This window comes from Jaculus jaculus, chromosome 10 (genome assembly GCF_020740685.1).
Source record: "Jaculus jaculus isolate mJacJac1 chromosome 10, mJacJac1.mat.Y.cur, whole genome shotgun sequence".
Lineage (NCBI taxonomy): Eukaryota > Metazoa > Chordata > Mammalia > Rodentia > Dipodidae > Jaculus > Jaculus jaculus.
In genome coordinates, this window is record NC_059111.1 from 60,017,025 (window position 1) to 60,039,590 (window position 22,566).

The 22,566-nt window shown below is 38.4% G+C and overlaps 1 protein-coding gene across 2 annotated transcripts in view; it reads left to right on the forward strand.

Moving 5' to 3' along the window:
* Cdk14 (cyclin dependent kinase 14) overlaps window positions 1-22,566 on the forward strand; it is a 707,419-nt gene that overhangs the window by 600,920 nt on the left and 83,933 nt on the right. For both annotated transcript variants that reach the window (XM_045161059.1, XM_045161060.1), the window contains one exon: window positions 4,161-4,303. In XM_045161059.1, coding sequence (XP_045016994.1) covers window positions 4,161-4,276 — 116 coding nt within the window. In that variant the 3' untranslated portion in view covers window positions 4,277-4,303. The remainder of the gene's footprint in view (window positions 1-4,160; window positions 4,304-22,566) is intronic.

Sequence of the window (22,566 nt, forward strand, 5' to 3'; positions counted from 1 at the left end):
GAAATGCAACCATGCTCAAAAGAGAAGATTGAGGACAGACCTAAGTTAACTGTAGGTTCAAACCTTCTTGACCTGCTTTGACTCATCAGACTGTATAGGTAGAGCATCAGTGTTATTGGAGCCTGGGTAACACAGGCCACTGCAGTCATTCCATGAGTAGTATAAAAATGGTGGGGTACGTATGCATTGAAAAAGTACCTAACAGCATATTAACATATTGTCTTTGCTTTTTTATTTATTTGAGAGAGAGAAAGATTCAGGCAGAGAAGGAGGGGGCAGGGAGAATGGGTGCACCAGGGCCTCCAACCACTGCAAATAGACTCCAGATGCATGTGCCCCCTTGTGCATCTGGCTTTCTGTGGGTCCTGGGGAATTGAACCACAGTCCATTGGCTTTGCAGTTAAGTGCCTTAACCTTAACCACTAAGCCATCTCTCCAGTCCTGTCTTTTATTATTCCTCGGAATCTCATTATATTATTTTCAGTTTCTTTATAATTTAGCTGTTAGCTACTGTCCTCAGCTAACAGCAGAGGCCCAGACAGAAGAAAAGGGCATCTATTTATACAGGTCTCTCTGGCCTGTAAGGGAAAAAATTCGGGAGAAGTTTCACTGAAACAGCCACAATGTAAAAGCTTATGAATTTTAGTACCAACAGGTCTTGAGGGATGCATAGCATGTTTTGTGACCATACACAAATGTCAGGGAGCACAGACATGAAGAAAGTAGGGCCTATGAACCAATACCTCTATGATGAGATCTAGGATTTCATCCAAACACAATTTGCTTGGAAAAAAGAGAGTGAACAAGCAGGAATTTCTAGAAGTTACCTTGAACTAAAATATCAGATATAGATATAGATATAGATATAGATATAGATATAGATATAGATATAGATATAGATATTACATTCCAATGAGACCAGTCAGGCCCCAGAGGGAAGTAATCACCACTTAGCAGATAAATATGCAAATAAGACAGATCTAGGTTGACCACACTGAGGAAGTAGAAGTGTAAAACTGGAAGCTATGTTATGAGTGACTAAGGCCTTCTTTTTTTATGAGACAATCCAACTTCTGTTCAAAATGATGCTATAGCACATTAAAATTGTGAGCATTCTTTACATATAAATTATAGGAAACTTAACAAATAGAACATCACTGTGCCATCAAAGCAGAAATGGTAACAAATGCATCAATCAAGAACACTCATATAGTTACCTGGTTATCTGGCAGTTAGTGCTGGCTAATTCTGGTGATACTCTCATTCTCCCTCCGTTCAGAAACCCCAGCAGCCTTGCCCCATTTCTTCACAAAGATCTAATTGCAGGGAAGTAAATGGAGGGCTAGTCTAGAAGAAATTCATTACTTTGCCCAAGTACACCACAGGGCATTCTCCTGTGTATACTATAAAGTCACATAAATAATTGAAGTTGAACTATCCTTGTCAGAGTAAATGAACAAAGTATACTTCATAGCACAAAGTCCTTGATTTTATTAAATTCATTTGCTAATTCACAAAATTCAAGTAAAAGAAGGCCAGCAAATTGCTCCAGTGTGGAAAGCACCGAGCTGGTAATTGGATCGCCTGATTCTAGCCTTTGCTCTATAGGTACTTAAGCAGACAGCAATGTGCATGTGCCATAGTCCCCCGGGGCTTCTAAGTTCTCACTCTGCAAACAAGTTGAGAAAGACACAGTAGTGCTTAAGGACCTTTCCTAATCAAATGCTTATAGCTTTACCCACGTGGTCCTATGTAGTATCCTAAAACATCATGATGCCATTACGTAGCTTCATGTCATCATTTTACAAACCAGAACCACAGTATTTTAAAGAGACCTGCTGCCTGCAGTTCATGGATGCCAGACATTCCATCCTAAATCTTTCCCATCCAGGCTTTTACATCCACAGGTCTTGCACTGTTGTCTTCAACATCTCAATTCTTTGGTTTACCCAGCATTCTTCTTGATCTGTCAGTAGAATTTAACATAGTCATCTACCACCTCCTCCTATTAACACCTCCATCACTTGGCTTCCAGGGCAAGATTCTTTACAGTTTCCCTTTTCTCTCTCTAAATTCTCCTTTGCAAACTTGGTTCCCTCATCTGCCTGGCATTTCACTGTTCATGTACCAAGAATTCCTCCCGAGAACTTTCTATCTGCATACACTCTAAGAGCCACGTAATTTCATAGCATTTAAATAGCACCCAAATTCTGGAAGCTCTCCACACTTGCACACCCCACGACCTACTCAGCCTCTCCACTTGGTCATCCAAGATGTTGCAAATTTAGGATTACCAGAATTGAGCTCTGTTGTAAAGTCAGCTTCACATTGCGAGGATGAACCTCCAAACCAAAAACAGTTTATGGGAGTAATGGGATTTATTAAAGTTTACAGATCCAGGGGAATTTCCATAGTGACAGAGAGAGAGAGAAAACCACCACCAAAAGCAAGAATAAAAACCAGCAGCCAAATAGCAGAGAACTAAGGAAGAACTCACTCTACTCTCTGCGTGCCTTAGGCTGGAATTCCAGATCTGCCCCCAAACACACCTTTGGGCTGGAAATCCAAGAAACTTTAATAAAACTGAATCTATTAGGGGCATCCATTCAAATTACCACATTCCATCCCAACCCCTAATAAATTCATAACCTTAACACATTGTATATTGTTTTCATTCTAAATTCAAAGGTTCCATAGTCTTCACCAATTAAGACAGTTCCCAAGTCCCAAGTCTCAGCTGAGATTTAAAGAGTGTCTCTTTTAACGATGAGTCCTGTAAAATCGAAACAAGTTGTATACTTCCAACATGTAATGGCATAGATTAAATCTTTCTATTGCTATAAGGCGTAACAAGAAGAGAAACTGGACCAATGCAAAGTCATTAACCATCATGCAAACATCAAACAACTACAGTTTAAGTCCAATATCATAACCAGTGACATCTCTGGATTTTCTAATTCCATCTCTCTAGTTGAGCTGAGTAGCTAGGGAAAACTTTCACCCCGAGCCAGCAGCACTCCATGGTCTCCCTTGTACAGTCTTGGTATTCCCAAAACATCTTCAGGTCTCCATACAAATCACAGTCCATCTTCCAGTGGCCTTGCTAGTCTCTTTATCAGGGTCATCATGCCTTGCCTCATGCCACATCTCAGCAGCAGGGCCTGGAACTGTGTGCATTCCATGACCCATTCCATGCATTTTTCATGCTTCTGAAACCAATACCAAGTGTGGAGGACACAGCCATATTCTTAATTCAGGGACAAAATAAATGTGACCTTGAAGAGCAAGCTCCTTCCTTTTAGTCAACTCCTTTCAAAAGAGTTTGCATTCCTACTACTTGGTATTTCCTCAGGCATCCTGTCCATTGTTTCTGTGTAAAGTGCTTAGGTCCTCTTCCTTAAGATTACTAATATAATTGACAAGTGCAGATTCAGCAACCTAAAACCAGTCTCAAACTACTTGCCATCTTCCATTGACTGTATGTTCACAGTAGCCTCTTAACTAATTTGCCTGATTCTCTTCTTGCCTCCCCAGGGTCAGCTCTGGCTGTTTCCTCTTTGCTCATTTTGTGCTTACTCCCCTCTAGATCTTGGCACTGCTGCCCTCTTATGTCCTTTACATTGCTGATAACATGCCCCTTCTTAGGGAAGTCTTCACTGTTTGACCAACCTCCGTCTACTTCCAAGCATCCAACAGCTCTTCCCTTCTTTGTTTTTCTCCATAACATTTATGAGTATTTATTTGGTTTGCTTGTTTACTATCTGTCTCCTTTCACCAGAATCTACCTGAACAAGGTTTTCCCTTAACTCTGATTTTTTTTGCTATAGTATTCTACAATTTCCAGAACAGTGTTGGAGTCAATAAATATTTCTCTTGTGAATGAGTGGATGATGAAAATGTTTCCAAATCCAAGCTAATCATTCTAGATCACAGAAATGTGAGCTGTGACTCCATCATATGTGCCTGTGTGCATGGACAAACGTGCATAGATATGTGTGCATGCTTCTAACCACTTGACATCTTAAAAACAAACACATATCACAATGTTCTACATGCTGGACATCCAGAATTGTATTTCCATCCATATTTTTTAAAAGAAGAAAAAAAATTATAGACATATGTATGCATAGGTAATTGAAACATTTCATTCTGGTCCTCAGTGTCTTCTATTTTTACCGTCCCAAATGTGAGATTGCAACCTGAAGCTGGTGAAAGTATGCGGGCCTTTGGGAAAAATAATAGTTACAGCAAAAGTCTATCAAACAGCAAGCACTGACAAGCACAGCATTCTCGAAGAGCACAGGTAAGATGACCCACTTACATATAATAGATATGGTATTGAAAAAATATTTCAAACTCATTTTCTTCCTTGATACTATATCTTATGAATCTCTTGTCCTTACTATGGCATTCTCAAACATCTACCTAGGCAGAGTGTAGTCAGGCATTTCTAAAATTTTAGGTACCTACTAGAGTCTAATTAAAATTACAATTTTAATTGAGTCACAAGGAACCCAGCTGAGTCATGAGCAAATTATCTTAACTGCTCCTGTAGTCTTCATTGAGATTTTAGAAAAAAGGTTTACTTAATACAAACCCTTTTCTTCCATAAAAAAGTTCACATTTAGACAAAGATCTTTGTTTGGCCTATACAATTTAGTTTTAACTAGTGGTTCCCATTTTAAAATTGGAGATTGCATATAAAAGTCTAGCTTTCTAGTTTTTCATGAAACATCAGTAGTTCTAATAATATGGCACTTCTATTCATACCAGAAGTTTTTGTGTATAACTGAATCATCATTGCCTCCTTTGGGGAGGAGGCATTGTAGTAGTTACTTTCTTGGAACTGGGACAAACACCCAACCAAAAGCAGCTGATGGGAGGAAAAGGTTTATTTTGGCTTATTGTTTTCAGGGGAGGCTTCATGATGACAAGGGAAAGCATGGTGGAGTAGAGGCTGGATGTTACATCTTGTCACATCACTAGGGAGTTGAAAACAAAATGAAGTGAGCTAGGGAACACCCAGTGGGCTGCACTAAGCCTCCAGTTCAGCCCCTGACATACCTCCCCCAGCAAGTCTCCACCTCTAATGTGCTCTACCAGCTGGGTCTTGAGTTATAAGACTCAAGCACAAACACATGAACCTATGGGGGACATTTTACTTTTTCACATTCAAACCTCATTTCATGTTCTGCCACCAACTGTGGCCCCCTTATTGCCAGTTCCTTGTTTCTCTCTGGTCCTTGGCATATATTTGTTATGATGAAACTACCCTTTCTCACTATTTGATTCTTTGACTTCTATTCTTACAGATGGGGAGTATCATCTAAACATGGTGATGGCTAGGCATGTCAGCATGTCCTAGTCCTCACATATGCACATGACAAGCATGAAACAGCAATTTCTGGAAGGCTGTATCTTTCTTGATTGCCAGATGGAAATGTCTTCTGACTTTATTAAAATTACTATTACTATAATTATTATTCCTTTCAATGTAACAACATACTCTGAAGCAAGTAGAGAATGAACTTCCTTTTGTAGGGAAGACATTTTTATGCTGGTCCATATTGGAAAGTATATGTGTTCCTTGCATGTATGAGTTCACTAAATGTTGAAGTGAGTCGATGGGTATGCAGTATTGCAGGGTCTGTTCTTCCTTCCTCCCTAGCTGGGATTATGTGAAGAAGCTAAATGGGAAGTGTGGCAAAGGCCATGGATTCTACTGTACCATTGCCTTGTAGAAGATCTGCCAGTACATTAGGGCTTAGCTTTTCATGCTTTCTACATAGAGTCCAATGTTGGCCATGTTGGGTGGTAATTAGTGGGTGATTTAAGAGGAAAAATTCCTAGATTAAAAAAATGTTGTATAAATGCCAGTCTGAAGATATCACTATTCAAGTTGCCATACCATAGGAAAGAGTGTAATTCTGTAGGTTACTTCTGCCTGCTGTGTACAAGGTTACTCAGGAACACAGCTTTATTCACTATCTGCGCTCCTACACTGAGAGGCAGTTAGACTGAGTGGGACTGTTTCTGACCAGCCACTTCCTGGCTCTGGGAATAGTTTGCATTCATGAAAGTGATGGCATATATTTTAAAGTGTAAAGTATTTAACCTGCATTATTATCATGAGGACACCCAGCTACATAAATCTCTTAGCCTGCCCATCAGAACAGCAACAAAAAGTGGACTGTGTTTAACTGCCTCATGCACACATACACTCAGCAAGCCTGAATTACAGTTCCAGGACTATGGTCACCACCACAAGTGGTCTTATGCAGTGCTGGGGATTGAACCCAGGGCTTTCTATATGCTAAATGAACACTCTACCAACTGAGCTAATTTTCCTCTAATTTCCCACTTTTTCTTTTCTTTTCTTTTCTTTTCTTTTCTTTTCTTTTCTTTTCTTTTCTTTTCTTTTCTTTCTTTCTTTCTTTCTTTCTTTCTTTCTTTCTTTCTTTCTTTATTTATTTATTTATTTTGTTTTTTCAAGGTAGGGTCTCACTCTGGTCCAGGCTGACCTGGAATTAACTATGTAGTTTCGGGGTGGCCTTGAACTCTTGGCGATCCTCCTACCTCTGCCTCCCAAGTCCTGGGACTAAAGGTGTGTGCCACCACACCCAGCTTAATTTCCCACTTCTTTACAAATCCCAGACTGATCAGAAAGGAGAGGGGGAGAGGGCTAAAAGCTGAGAGAGGCTGAATGCAGTATAGCTTTTTAACCACCCTTTATGTCAAGGAACAGGGTCCTCAGTGTAGGGAGGGCATTGTGTTGTTATCTTTGAAATGATAGGGACCTGGCAGGTGGGAATGTTTCAAGTCCTAATATATCTCCCATTCCTCAATGCCACATTATTTCTTTCCTTGCACACTAAGGTCACTTGAATTATTTAGTTAATAATTTTGGATTTGCATAAATTGGCCTTAGTGAAAAAGCTAATGAGATTCATTTTGCTTTGCAGTAGAAAACAATTTAGGTTCTAGAGCTCTGTAACAAAACTGAATGGAAAAGAAACCACAGCAACTAAGTTAAGAATGGGTGGCTATTACTGGTGACCCAAATACTGAGCTGCCTACATTTCATTATCCTTAACTTACATTTGTCAAGTGTAGATTTCATAGCTTATTCCCACTCATTTGCTCACCATTAAAGAATAATACCCTGTAAATCTGACTTGAATTTGTATAGAAAATTGTCCCCAGAGGAAAGACCAGAGGCTATGTTGAACCCTACATCTACTACGATCATTTAAGTTTTCATGGGGTGATACAAGACATAGACCTATACTGAGCTGAAATTCCTAGTCATTTTAAACTGACATAGAAAAGGCATAGTCACTGTGTACTTCTTTTACGAAATACAGAAATAACAATGTCCAAGTACCTCTTCTAGACTTCTATTTTTCTATTGTTTCTTAAAATAGTTTATTCTTATTACTGAACATCTTTCAGCAAATTGGTTTGTCTTTGAACTCTGTTAAATAAGTAGCAAATTTACAAATAGTTGTCTAGTACCTGAAATAATTTTGTTTGCTTCAAGTATAAGATATTAACTATGTGTAGTGACCCCCTCCTTCCATTTTAGCATATTATCTTTATTAGTCCACATGATATAAGAATTACATGGCAATTTAAAAAGTGGTTAGACTACTTGATTCAGTCATTTAAGTGATAATTTCTTTAAAATATATATATATATTTTTTTGGTTTTTCTTTTGGTTTTTCAAGGTAGGGTCTCACTCTAGCCCAGGCTGACCTGGAATTCACTAGGGAGTCTCAGGGTGGCCTCAAATTCATGGCAGTCCTTCTACCTCTGTCTCCTGAGTGCTGGGATTAAAGGCGTGCCCCACCATGCCCGGCTTTTAAAATAATTTTTAGGTAAAAATATCAAATTGAATTAATTTCTCAAAGAAAAATTAAATCGCATTAAGATTTTTTGAGGAGGGGCTCCAGATTCTCTTGCCATACTCTCTGAGCACAGGCATCTCACATTCTGTGACACTGGCCTCCTGTGGTGTTTTTCAAATCCAGTTCCCAGAGCCCATGAATCTGCATTTTAACGATCTCTGGGGGATATGAATGCAGATAGCCTTTGAGCCACAGATAACGAAATCTTCATTAGTTATGTGGGAATATATACTTTGAAGTACAATAATGAACTCATTTGGGTCAGAACACCAGTAAAAACAAACTAGAAAAATAATCAGTGTTCTATATCATAGACTAAAGGAATTTAAACTTCCTTCCTCCCTCCTATCTTCCCTTTAAAAAAGAATAGTGGTATGCTAACAAGTAGCTATGTGACTATTTAAAATTGTTTTTATTCATTTAAATTCCACTACATTATTCTTTGCTAGATAGCAACATCCAGTTTCACATACTTCAGAGCTGCACATCAGAGGTAGTCAGTTTGATCTCAGTTTGGTTTCAGTTTGATTATAACAATTAAAGAGGTGCCCAGACAACAGGTTCAAGTGAGGAAAGATGCAGAGACCAAGTAAGAGGAATAAGTCAGACAAGTGAGAACACAATGAGCCATGGAAAGATGCCAAGCTGGGTGCCCACAAGAACAAGAAAGACAAAGGCAAGCTGGCAGGGGAATATGTCTGAGGAGGTGTGACAGTGGGCTTCCTTGGTCAGCAGTGGTATGTGAAGGGTAGGGAAGGTTTGCAGTTCACATAACTACATAGGTAAGTGTCACAGAGATTAAACTCTCAGAAAGAAGCTAACTGTGGCTTTTAGTTCATCTGCAACCTCAACTTGGGGAAACTGCTCCAGGAAAAAGAGGCACAGCCTGCCTGTCCTCCCTGCTGTGACATTGTGCTGGCTCACTTTCTCTGTCTCTGTGTCTACTTTGTTGCTTTCATCTCCCCTTCACTTTGTGGCTTCTGCTGCCTTGTTTTGCTTATGCAGGATCCTATATATTGCTATTTCCCTTTGTCCCTCTAACACTAAAACCCTCCTAGAGTGTAGCTGTGGTTGGTACTTCCATCAGGATGGAGAGCAGGGCTGGTGGGTCAACCATACCAGTATGAGCTGCAGGTCCCCTGTGGACTGCTTCTAGGTCAGGACTGAGCCTGATTCAGTTAGCTGGGCCAACCTGTTCTGTTTTTTGTTGTTTTTTTTTTAACATTTTAATTTATTTATTTGAGAAAGAGTGAGAGAGATAAAGAGGCAGAGAAAGAGAGAGAGAATGGACACTCAAAGGCCTTCAGCCACTGCAAACAAACTCCAGACACCTGCACCATTATGCATCTAGTTTGCCTGGGTACTGGGGAATCAAATCTGGTTCCTCAGGCTTCACAGGCAAGTGCCTTAACTGCCAAGCCATCTCTCCAGCCCCAACCTGTTCTTAATGACCCTCCAGCTAACAGCTCTGGGCTTGGTTGTTCCAGAAGCTTTTTTGAAGCAAACAGTAAGTAGGAAGGCACATTGCCTGTCTGTGCAGTACAAGGTAAAAGTCAGACGAGTATAGAGGGAAACTCCAGTGTTAGTGGAGTGACATCATCTTTATTGTGTGGTATTTCAGAGCTTCACTGTGTGATATTTTTGGCTATTGAGTAAAAGGTTTTTTTTTTTTTTTCCTTCAAGTAATGTTGTATTTTCTCAACTATAGACTCAAAAGGAAATATGACTACCAGAACATATCACCATAGAAAAGACTCAAGTGTTAAGATTAGGTATTTTTCAGGCACAGGAATATTTGGGGATTTTTTTTTTCTGTCTCTGCTAGACCCTCTTACTCTCTGCATGATCCAGCAACTGTTTTACTATCAAACAACTGCAGATAATTTCCCTTGTCTTGTGTAGTTAGCATCACTTATGGAAATAATAAGTAGAGATGAAACAAAACCTAGTGTCCTCTCAGGTTTTATCTGAAAAGGACCCTGGTTGTCATTGTTCCCACAGGACTGGAAAATTGGGGCCACAGATTCATGGCATGTGTTATAAACACTGAAGTAAGAAAAGGTGGGGATTTTGCTGTTTCCTGTCTACCTACATCTCCCCTCTTTTCCTTGCTTCTCCTTCATACTGAAGACTCTGTTATCTCCTTTAAACTAAAAGGTAAAAAAAAAAAAAAAAAAAGCTGCATAGGTTTGACTCTCTTGTCCTTCTCTACCTCTGAAGCCCTTCCTTTCTTCTGATTCCCTCTAATCTTGATGTCATCACCTCCCCAGCTCCATAAGTGGGTCAGCAAAAGACTTGAGCTTTGGCTACTTAATAGTCACAAAAAAGAAATGATCATGAAGTTATACAGGCTTCACCAAAAGTATGTTTATAGGGCTGGAGAGATGGCTTAGCAGTTGAGGCACTTGGCCTGCAAAGCCAAAGGACCAAGGTTGGATTCACCAGGACCCATGTAAGCCAGATGCACAAAGTGGTGCAAGAATCTGGAGTTCATTTGCAGCAGCTGGAGGCTCTGGCATGCCCATTCTCTCTGTCCATCCCTCTCTCAAATAAATAAAAATAGACTTTTTTTTTTGTAAAAAAGAGTGTGTTTATAAAGAACTGACTTAAATTGTTTGTACTGAAATTTTCTCAGACTTACAGAGAAGTAAGAATAGCACAAAGAGTCCCTGGCACCATATACTCCCTTTCCCCAGATACTAACATTTTACCTTTATTCTATTGCTTATTCTAATCATTATCCCTCCATTTCTCTCTCTCCTTAAATATTTTATTTTATTTAATTATTTATTTGACAGGGAAAGAAAGAAGGAAACAGAGACAGAGAGAAAGAGAGAGAGAGAGAGGGAGGGAGGATGGGTGTGCCAGGGCCTCTAGCCCTGCAAATGAAGTCCAGATGCATGTGCCACCTTGTACATCTGGCTTACATGAATCCTGGGGAACTGAACCTGGGTCCTTTGTCTTTGCAGGCAAGCACCGTAACCACTAAACCATCTCTCTAGCCCTCTGTCTCTACCCCCATCTGTGACACACACAAATGTGTTCATACAAATTATTTTTCTAAGCCATTTATGTTATTTATGTGATACCTCTATGTTTAAATATTTCATCATATTTATCTTAACAACAAAAATGCATAGTGATAATTTTTAAACTAAAAATAACAGCAGCTTTTTTGACTCTGCTTTTCTACTTTCCACTCTGTGAGAGTTGTTTTTGGCTGTTTGTTTTGTTTGGTTAATCAGCCCATGAACCCTCAAAAGTTGATGATATTTTTGTAATTCAGCATTTCCAGATTAGATGAGTTTTCAAATTAAGGGGCAGGGAAAAATAACACTGTAGCTTGCATCTTCTAGCTTCTTAAAACCCAAAGTAATTTCTTAGGGAAGAGCCAAGAACATAATGTGAGTGAAGTTTTCTTATAGATAGGAAGCACAGGGCGCTTGAGTCTCTGGTAAGCAAACTACCCCTTATAATGTTTGTCCCAACTCTCAGAAGTTTGCCTTCACCTGTGGCTGGGTCAGTGTTACCAGCTCAGGCTCTCTATTTTTCCTTTTCATTTAATGTTGATTCTTACGAATTTGAGATACAGAGGGAATCGTCTGTGTCCTAAGTGCACTGTATTGTATTATTAATACCAGGATAGCAGCTGAGTCCCTCTAGACTGTCTTTGTGGTCTGCTGGTGCTCTAAGAAGAGTCTGAGAATAAAAGGGGGCTGTTTGAGTTGAAGTGGGCTGATGGTCTGGGCTGACATTTGAATGCATAGAGGACAATGTCTAAATGACAGTGTTGAGAAGGGAAAGCAGAAAGAAACTCGAAACTCCTGCCATTGTCCAACAGATGCTCATCACTCCTCCTGAGATAGTCCTCCTGCGGGAGCTTTGTCTGGGTAAAAATGTGGATGTGATCCATGAGGGTTAGACATTGGGGCCAGGGACAAAAGTCAGGCTTCAGGTACTTAAACAAAAGAAAGTTCTAGCAGATGTAATGAACAACTCACCTGGAATCTATTCCAATAAACAAAGTTAAACATTTTAGAAAAAATATTACAAGTAATATTAACAAATGTTTATAGCACTCTGAGATGCCGCTATGATAAAGCTTTAAAGAATATCAAATTGGTTGTGCAAATGAATATTTACTGAGTCGCTGTTGGAATTTAGAATAGCTGTTCCTACCAACCAACACACACACACACACACACACACACACACACACACACACACACACTTAGTAGGATACATAGTCAAAAAGTAATTTTGCATCATCCTTAAGTTGTTAAAATTACATTGTAGATTAGTCAAAGGTTTATTTTTCCTTCTAAGAAAATATTATGCCAAATCCTAGAGAAAAAAACATTAAGTTAAAAAAAACTGATTGCAATTTTTCTCATAGTTAATATCACCATGTATGCTAAGTATGAAATCCGATACTGTACATTAACTTCCATACTTGGATGGAATTTTTCCTTGCACATTATCACTACCATTCTTTTAATGTACTTTGCATTATATGATATACATGTAGTTTCATATATATATATGTGTGCATATATATATATATATTTGGATATATTCCTTGGATTTTAAGTTGCTCTAGATTACCATTTTCAATGAAATTAGTAAAATTCCCTTAGTTACATATAATAACCACTTTAAATGGGGCTGTTGGCCTAATTACTATAAATGGGGAAAGATGTGTGATTATCATGTGCAATTAAATCATGTAAAATATTTATTTTACACTATTATGTACAATGATATGTGTAAGGATACGTGTAAGCGTAGCATTATGTCATATCTTCCCTTGGTCAATAATATCTCCATATTAAGACAGAGTTGTGATCCATTGCCCACTGAATCTTTATTCATGAAGTAATTGGGTTATTCTGTGAGCTGGGGACCCTTACTACTTTTAAATATAATGTAATAAAGTAATTCTGCACAGGTAGGATGAATTTGGAAAGGAAATGATTATTTTACCTCTGCTGGCTAAGAAGGCCCAGATGAATCATTTGTGTCAATATCAAGAACATAATCCTCCCAACACATGATGCTAGTGCCATAGCTGTTTGCTTTTATGTGACGGTGTCACTATCAACATCCATAACAGGGCAACATTAAAATATGCCTGAGAAAAAAAGAGAGAGGGGGCTTTTTTTTCTTTCTTTCTTTCTTTTTTTTTTTTTTTTTGCTGTGACAAACATTATAACATCACTGGTCTGGTTTACAGATGCACACTTAACAAGCTTATAGCACATAATTAATTCTGCAAAGGATGTTGTCAGACAGAGTGGGATTATGAGAATTGCATATTGATAGTGGCAGGAGAAATGAATCTGTTTTTTCTGGGTAAGGTGGGATATTCTGTGTTCTTTGGAAACCAGCACATCTCAGAGGTGTTGCTCTCAAAATGATTTTAGGATGGAAAGAAATCAGTAATTACAGAGCCAGGCATTCAGTTGTGTCCTAATTTTCCCACCAGTTTTTCTGTGTTTCAGCTGCCTCGGAGACTTAAAGTATTCTCATTAGATAGCTGCAGAGGCAGCAGCCTTGCCGACTCCCTCATTCTCTCACTGCTTTTCCTTTTTTCCGCCTTCCATTCCTGCCTTGGGAGTGACTGTGAAGATCATTTGCTGGAATGATTGGCAGGTTAGAGGATTCGATCAGATGAGTTCCTCTTAGTGCAGGTCAAAAAGGCTAGTTAGCAGGAGCTGTCGAAAAATGCCAGCAGCATTCTAAATGGGAAATGTCATGACTTCCAGGCAGGGGGTGCCACCTGGAACAGAAAGCCCTCAGCTCATTAGCAAGTTACAGGATGCAGGCTTAACTGGAGGGAGCAGAGAAGGAAAGATAATACCCAATAGGAAAAATGATTGTGAAGTGGAATTGATTTCATGTATAATTTGTTTATCACTAGAGGGGACAAATGCTGTCCTTCTGACATGAGCAGAGAAGTGTGGACTATGAATGAAGCAACTTAGCATAATCTCCAAGTTGAGCTTTGGATTTAAAGACTGCAAACTTCTTTATTCTTAACTGTGGAAATGATCAGGTCGTGTTACATTAATTAAAGCTGACATACTCTCAAATGTTTTATCTGTGCAATTGTGGCAATTCAACAGAAACAGATAGAGATGGGCACGTTTAGAAAATAAGAGAGATTTTTCTTTCCTCTGTTGGTGTGGAAGACTAGCTCAGTTGCATACTGAATCATACCCAGTCTGATGTGTTTATATTCAGTGGTTAGCAAGGCTACATAAATCAAACCAGGGTTGTCGATTTACATGCTGTCTCCCTGATAGAGGAGACTTATGCCATTTGGAAGATTATGTGTAATCCATGCTAATATATAAACACACACACACACACACACACACACACACACACTTCAGAATATGACTGTATTGTATTTTGGTACAAGGTTAAATTTTTTATCTTGAATTTTTTAAAGGGGAAGCTGTCCAATTTCAGTAACTTTCTAGATGTCAGCTCATCTAAAACTTGATGTAGAGTCAATAATATACACAAAACTAAACCAAGAACATATGCTTACAGAGAAAATTAATTTGCAAAGTATGAGTAGAGAACTTAGTGACAGAGGGAAAGGTAGTATTTTCTAATGTCTACTCAAATTAAGTTCTGAAATGAAAACTTCCAGTATTTTTGTAGTGTATTAAATGAGCCTGAATGTAAAGCGTTTCACTACATAAATTCCATTAGAACAAGTATTTTCTTTTGATAAGAAACTTTTATAACATCATTCATTTTATTCTTGGAGATCTTCAGTCTTACTATGTTAAGTCACAATGCCACAGCTATGAGTCTTTCTGGTAGAATACTAAAGAATGTTTAGTTAGCGTTGAGATTTTGGATATAGTGTGTCTTTTCAAAATATTATTTGCCTTGAGTTTCTCTTTTCCCTTAAATATTGAGATATTTTATGAGGTAGTTATTTAGTAACCCACGCTTGTTTTATCAAGCAGCCTCAGACTGCTGTCTACTGTGAATAGGAATCTTAAACCCTCCCCAGTCAAAACACTGGTGCCAAATTTATTCTCTTCTGTATTTAGCATAAAAAGCTTAGCATTAAGCTACTGTATATAGCTGTCAAAATGTACTGCATTAGTTCTGTCAAATCTAAAAATTTAAATACCAGTAAGAATGTACTCATCCCTTCATTTAGGAATTGTATTGTGTGGTCCAGAAGCAGGCCTTGAAGAAAGTTTTTTAAAATAAAATACTACTTGTAATGGTTCACCTAAAGTTAACATCTTTGTTACAGTAATTCAGTTTATTAATAATTGACAGATTAGAAAAATAAACAATTTTGAGAGAAACTAGTATCTCTTTTTTTAAAGTATGTTTTTAAACTGTTTATTTATTTAAGAAAGAGGGGAGGGAGGGAGAAAAAGAGAGAATATGGGCATGCCAGGGCCTCTAGCCACTGCAAATGAACTCCATATGTATGTGCCACCTTGTGCATCTGGCATACTGTGTCCTGGAGAATCAAATGTGGGTCCTTTAGCTTTGCAGGCAAGTGCCTTAATAGCTAAGCCATTTCTCCAGCCCTTTTTAAAAAATAAATTTTAAAAATTTAGTATCTTTTTTTAATTAATTATTTTTGAGAGGAAGAAGGAGAAAATGGGTATGCCAGGGCCTTCAGCCACTGCACTCAAACTCCAGGTGGGTGCGGCCCCTTATGCACATGTGTGACACTGTGCACTTGCATCACTATGCCTCTCTGGCTTATGTGGGATATGGAGATTCAAACAGGAGTTCTTGGGCTATAGAGATGGCTTAGTGGTTAAGGTGCTAGCCTGTGAAGCCTAAGAGACCCATGTTCAACTCTCCAGGTCCCATGTTTGCCAGACACACAAAGGTGAGGCAAGCACAAGGTCATACATGCCCACTAGGTGATGCAAATGTCTGGAGTTCAATTGTATGGCTGAGGCCTTGGTGTACCAATTTTCTCTCTGAAATAAATAATTATTAATAATAATAAAAGGAGTGCTTAGGCTTTGCTGGCAAGTGTGTTAGCTGCTAAGATATCTCTCCAGCTGCACTATCTCTTGTGAAATAAGAGAATTGGGAACTGGTGATACAGCTAAGTGGTAAAGCAGTTGTGTAGAACTTGCAAGGTCCTGGGTTAGTGTGGTGGTGTGCATCAGATTGTCCCTCATAATCTCATATGTTCTGAGTACTTGATCCTCAACTGCTGGCAATTTGGGAGGTGGAACCTTGCTGGAGGAAGTATGTTGTTGGGGATGGACTTTGAGGTTTATGCTCCTAGGTTACCAGTATCACTTAAGCTCCCTCTGCTGCTGCTGCTTTCTTACCTGCTGTGTCAAGGAGGTGATGTCCAAGCCTCTGCTCTACCATCTTTCTGCTGCCATTATGAAGCTTTCCCTTTAGACTATAAACCAGAATAAATCCTTTTCTTTCATGAGCTGCTTTGGTTGGGTGTTTTTTCCCCGCGACGAGAAGGTAACAACAGCTAGCATCTGGGATTCTGTAGTGGATTTTGCCTAACACTGCAAAAACAACCACAAAATAAGTTAAGTAAGATAAATAAATACATAGTGTATGGTTGTTTGAAGTAGATTTCCCAGAATTTAATCCACTTTCAAGAAAGACAGGAAAACCAGAGATGGTTGGCCATGCACAGTGGGAGTGAATGGTCTTCACAAACTTGGTTGTACCATCTACCATTTTCCTATTCCCTGCCCCAACTCTCCCTCCAAAGTACCTCTTTGTTCACTAACCTCATAGATGATGATATTTTGAATTCTGCTTAATTAATTTCCTCTCCACTAACTAAAATTATTCATGGTGAATATTCATACCCTTGTTATTTATCATCCTTTTACTTGAGCATTTCCAAACTCTATGAGCTGAGTTACCATTTTTAAAAGCTTCACCTTCAGGTTGTGGGTTCTCCTTGGGCAAGCTTCCTTGGTTCTAGGAAAAGCCAAGCCTTCCTATAACTGTCCTCTGTATCTCAGTCCTCAATGTATGCTCACATAACATAAAGCACCCCTTCCTTGCTCTGGAGGTTCTATGGGATCAAAACAATTCTTTTAAATTTTATTTTATGGATATTATAACAAGTATTTTGTTACCTTGCCCTGCCTCCTGTTATCCTTAGGACCCACCTCAGTGGGGTTATAGTAGTCACTGTGGAGACATGAAGGCTTCAGTCAGTTCCTGTGAGATAGCAGGGGACCTGTACCCTATTATATTCCTACCTACTCTATAGTTATGTCAATCTTCCTGTTCCTTCTTCCATGATGTTCCCTGAACCAAGGTTGGCAGTCTGATTTAGTGTTAAATTATCATAGCCTCTGTATTTCTGTTTTGATAAGTTTTGATTGTCCACTGTCTTTTACCATCACCCTGGAGCTGGTTGTCAGGCTAACTGTAAGAGCAGTATTCATGTCTCCCCTTCCCCTGCAGTTTCTCCTGGGCCCTGGAAGATCTGGTAAAGGTGACTAGTCTCATGGTGAGCCATTGGCTACCTTCTTGTCTTATGGATGGGTCATAGCTTTCCTCCATTTTCTCTGCCATTGGTAAAATTCTCCAACCAAACTAAAGGAGGCATGTAAAGTTTTTTGAAATATTTTTGGTATGCAAGCCCACTCTTCTTATGCAGAGAGCAGTGGGGGCTTCTCTTTGCACTATGAATTTTCTGATCATTGGATTCTGACTTGGTTTCCAATGGAAGATATAAGTTCTCTCCCACTGAGCAGGCCTTATATCCAGTCTTTCCAACCACGAACGGTTGGTTACTTGTAGAGGCTGCATGCCACTATTGCACAAGTGTGTGCTTCTTGTCCTGCTGGTTGATTTCATAGTTTGCAGGATCCCCTGCTTATTCATGCTATTGGTGACCATTTTCTTCCAGCAGCTCCCATAGGGTTTTCCATCACTATGAGGGCCAGCCAGGAGGGCACTAGTTTCCCTTTTGGTCCCAGCATGGTATTTGGATGTCCTGTGAGCACAGACTATGGGGTCTTCATAAATATGACCTTACTTTTTAGCTCTGGCAGGTAATTGTTTTGGCAATGACCTACATTGTCTTGGGAGCCTCATGAGTCTCTGGCCAACAGCTCACTGCAGGGCATATCCCAATTCTGGGCCTGGGATTTACCTGCTAGAGCCCAAAGTTTTAAGGTTAAGCTTTTTCAACTTTCTGCACAGACTGTCCCCTTTCCCTCTTTATTGGTGGTTATTTCTTTTGTAAAATTCTAGTCAGAATCAGGGTTTCCATGTAAATGAGTTAGGCTATCTTAACTTTTGTATAATCCCCTCCCCAACTCCCCTTTCAAGTCCCTACCACCCCTAATATTCTGTCTCTTACTCAACCCATCAGATAACTCTCCTCTCCTCCCAACCCATTTCTTTTCTCTCATCATCTCACTCTAGTTTGATACCCATATTCCTGGTGCTAGCTACCATTTGTACTCATCACCAGTTGATCCCAGTTAGGAACCTCATATGAGAAAGTACATGAGGTGTTTGTCTTTCTGTGCCTGTATGACCTCCCTTAATGATGTTTTCCAACTACATCCATTTTCCTCTAAATTTTATTATTTCATTTTTCCTTACTGCTAAGTAGAATTCCATTGTGTATATGTATCACATCTTCATTATCTATTCAACAGTTGATGGCCTTATAGGCTGATTCCAGTCCACAGCTATTGTCAGTAGAGCTGCAACAAACATGGTTGAGCAAGTGTCTCTATAGTCAAGAGTGGAGACTTTAGGGTATATGCCCAGGAGTGGTGTAGGTGGATCAAATGTTATGTCTATTTTCATCTTTTTTTCAGGAATCTCCATACATTCCATGGTGGTTTTACAAGATTGCATTCCCACCAGAAGTGGGTAAGGGTTTCTCTTTTCCCAGCCTTGCCAACAGTTATTATCATTCATTTTTTTGATTTATGCCATCCTGACTGGAGTGAGATGAAATCTCGCATTCCTTTTGATTTGCATTTCTCTGATGACTACAGATGACGAACATCTTAAGTGTGTAATGGTCTTATATATTTTTCCTTTGAGCATTCTCTGTTCAAATCTTTACACCATTTTTTGATTAGGCTGTTTGATTTTTTATTGCTTAGTTTTTTGAGTTCTTTGTAAATCTAAACATTAGACCTTTGTTGGACATATAGCTGATAAAAATTTTCTCTTATTCAATAGGATATCTGTTGACTCTGTTAATAATTTGCTTTTGTATACAGTAGCTTTTTAGTTTCATCTAATTTAGTGCATCTAATTTCCTGATCTACTGGGGTCTTATTCAGGAAGTTTTTCCCAGTGCCTGTATCATAGAGTGTACTCCCTCATTTTTCTTCTAGTTGTTCTGTAGTTTCAGGTCTTCTATGGAGGTCCTTATCTATTTGATGTTGACTTTTGTGTAGGGTAAGAGAAGTGGATCTAATTTTATTCTTCTATGTTTGGTTATTGTATTTCTCCAGTGCCATTTGCTGAAGATGCTGTCTTTTCCTCAGTGTGTACTTTTGCCCCCTTTGTCAAAGATGAGGTAACTGTAGTTTGGATTTAGAAATGGGTCATCTATTCTATTCCATTGATCTGTGTATCTGTTTTTGTGCCAGTACCATGCTGTTTTAATTATTATGGCTTTGTAATATATCTTGAAATCAGGTGTGGTGATTTCTCCAAACTTATTTCTTTTGTTGAGAATATTTTTGTTATCTGAGACCTTCTGCTTTTCCCTATGAATTTGGGACTATTTTTCTATGTGTATGAAGAACATTGCTGAAATTTTTATTGGAATTGACTTGGAATTGGCAATTTTCACGATATTAATTCTTCCAATCCATGAACATGGAGGCCTTTTCATCTCATATCCTCCTCAATTTATTTCTAAAGTGTTTTTATGTTTTTTTTGTATAGGTATTTCGCTTCCTTGCATAGTGATATTGGAGGTATTTAATTTTTTGTAACTTTTGAAAATAGAATAACATCACTTATCCCTTTTTCTACATGTTTATCTTTGGTGTGTAGGAAGGCTACTGATTTTTGTCTATTATTTGTATCCTGCCACTTTACTGAATGAATTTATCACCTGTAGAAGTTTTCAGGTGGAGTCTTTTGGGTCATTTATATATAGTATCATGTCATCTGTAAGTAGGGCTAGTTTGAGTTCTTCCTTTCTATTTGTAGCCCTTTTATTTGTTTCCCTTGTCTCATTGGTTGAGCTAAAGATTCAAGTATTATGTTGAAAAGCAATGGTGAGAGTGGGTACCCCTGTCTTTTTCCAGACCTTAATGGGAAACCTTCAAGTTTTGTTTTGTTTTGTTTTGTTTTTTTCCATTTAGTATGATCTGGGCCTGAGGTGTATTATAATAGCCTTTATTATGTTGAGATATGCTCTCTCCATCGCTAGTCTCTCCAGGGTTTTAATCATGAAGGGATATTGTATTTTGTCTAAGGCCTTTTCTGTGCATATCAAAATAATCATGTGATTCTTGTGTTTAAATTTATTTATGTGGTAAATTACATTCATGAAATTCTGTATGCTGGACCATCCCTGGGATGAAACCTACTTGATTCAGGTGTGTGATGCTTTTAATGTGTTCTTGAATTCAGTTTATGAGGATTTTATTGAGAATTTTTCAGCCTAAGTTCATTAGAGATATCAGTATATAATTTTCTATTTTCATTGTGTCTCTTACTGGTTTAGGTTTTAGAGTAATGCTGACTTCATGAAAGGAGTTTGGAGCATTCTCTCTTTTTCAGTTTTGCAAAATAACTTGAGAAGTGGTTTTAGTTCTTGAATGAAGGTTTGGTAGAACTCATTGGTGAATCCATCTGGGCCTGGAAATTTTGTTGGGAGTTTTTTAATTACTTTTCAAATTTTGTTAGAAGTAATAGGTTTGTTTAGGAAGTCTGTCCATTCTGCATTTAGTTTTAGAAGGTGATGTAAGTAAAGGAATTCATCTATTTCTTCTGGGTTTTCCAATTTTGTGGAATATAGATTTTTGAAATATGCCCTGATGGTTTTTCCAATATAATTGGTATCCATTGTGATGTCTCCTTTTCTATTTCTAATCTTGTGGATTTGAGTCTTCTCTTTTTCTCTTTTGACCTATTTGGTCAGTGGTTTATCAATCTTGTTTATTTATTTTTTTCTAAGAACCAGCTCTTCATTTCATCATTTTAAAAAAATTTATTTATTTGAGAGATGAAGAGGCAGAGAAAGAGAGAGAGAGAGAGAGAGAGAGAGAGAGAGAGAGAAAATGGTCATGCCACGGCCTCTGGCCACTGCAAACTTCCTGCTGCATGCACCATCTGTTACATCTGGCTATGTGGGTTCTTGAGAATTGAACCTGCATCCTTTGATTTGGTAGACAAGCACTTTATCCATTAAGCCATCTCTCCAGCCTCATCAATTATTTAATTTTGTTTTCTTTATTTCCAATTCATTAATATCTGCTTTGATCTTAATAATGTATTTCCATCTGGTACTTTTGGGCTTGGACTACTTATTTGAGATCTTTTTGTTTTTGTAATATAGGCATTGAGAGCTATAAACTTCCCTTCTTGGACTGTCTCATTGTGTCCCATAAGTTTTGATATGCTGTTTTTGTGTGTGTGTCATTCAGTTTGGTAAATTTATGGATTTCCTTTCTGATTTCTTTCACAAACCATTCACTGTATAGAATGAGTTGTTCCATCTCCAAGAGTTGGTGTGTTTTCTATTGTTACTGTTGATTTCTAGTTTTAATGCATTGTGCTGGGATTGCCATGAATTATGTCAATTTTTCTGAATGTGTGGAGACATGTTTTATTCCCTAATGTATGGTCTATTTTGGAGGAATTTCCATAAGCTCCTGAAAAGTAGGTGAATTTGGTAGAATTAGGGTGGGTTGTTCTCTAGATATCTGTTAAGTCCATTTGATCAATGGTATTGTTTTACTCCATTGTTTCCCTATTTTCTGCTTGGAGGATCAGTGTTATATATTGATGACAGTGGAGTATTAAAATCTCCTACTAATATTGTAGTAGGATTTATATCTGCTTTATTATGTAGTAAGTTTTGTGTTATAAAATTAGGTGCCCCTGTGTTTGGTGCATATTAGTTTATGATTGCAATACCCTCCTGTTGTATTGTTCCCTTAATTATTATGAGGTGACCTTCTTTATCTCTTGAATTACATTTGATTGAAAGTCTATTTTGTCAGAAATCAGTCAGTACAGCCACTTCTGATTGTTTCTTGTTTCCATTTACTTGGAATATCTTTACATGTACTTTAACCCTTAGAGTTTGCTTATCTTTAATGGTAAGTTGAGTTTCTTGTAGACAGCAAACAGGGTTCCAACTTTCTGATCCAACCTGTTAACCTATGTATTTTTATTGGAGAATTGAGCCCATTAACATTCAGAGTTATAATTATGAGGTGTGAGTTAATCCCTGTTATGCTGAAGGTTTTGTGGAGTTTGGTGTTTTCTTGGTCTTTGCATGTATTTATGTCCATTCTAGTTTTAACTGTTTCTTATTCTCTCCTCATATGCATGCTGTTCATCTCCTGAGTGTGGAGTGTTCCATGCAGTGTTCTCTGTAGGACTTGCTTGGTGCTTATGTAACCATACAGCTGGTTTATATCATGAAAAGTTTTTCTTTCACCTTCT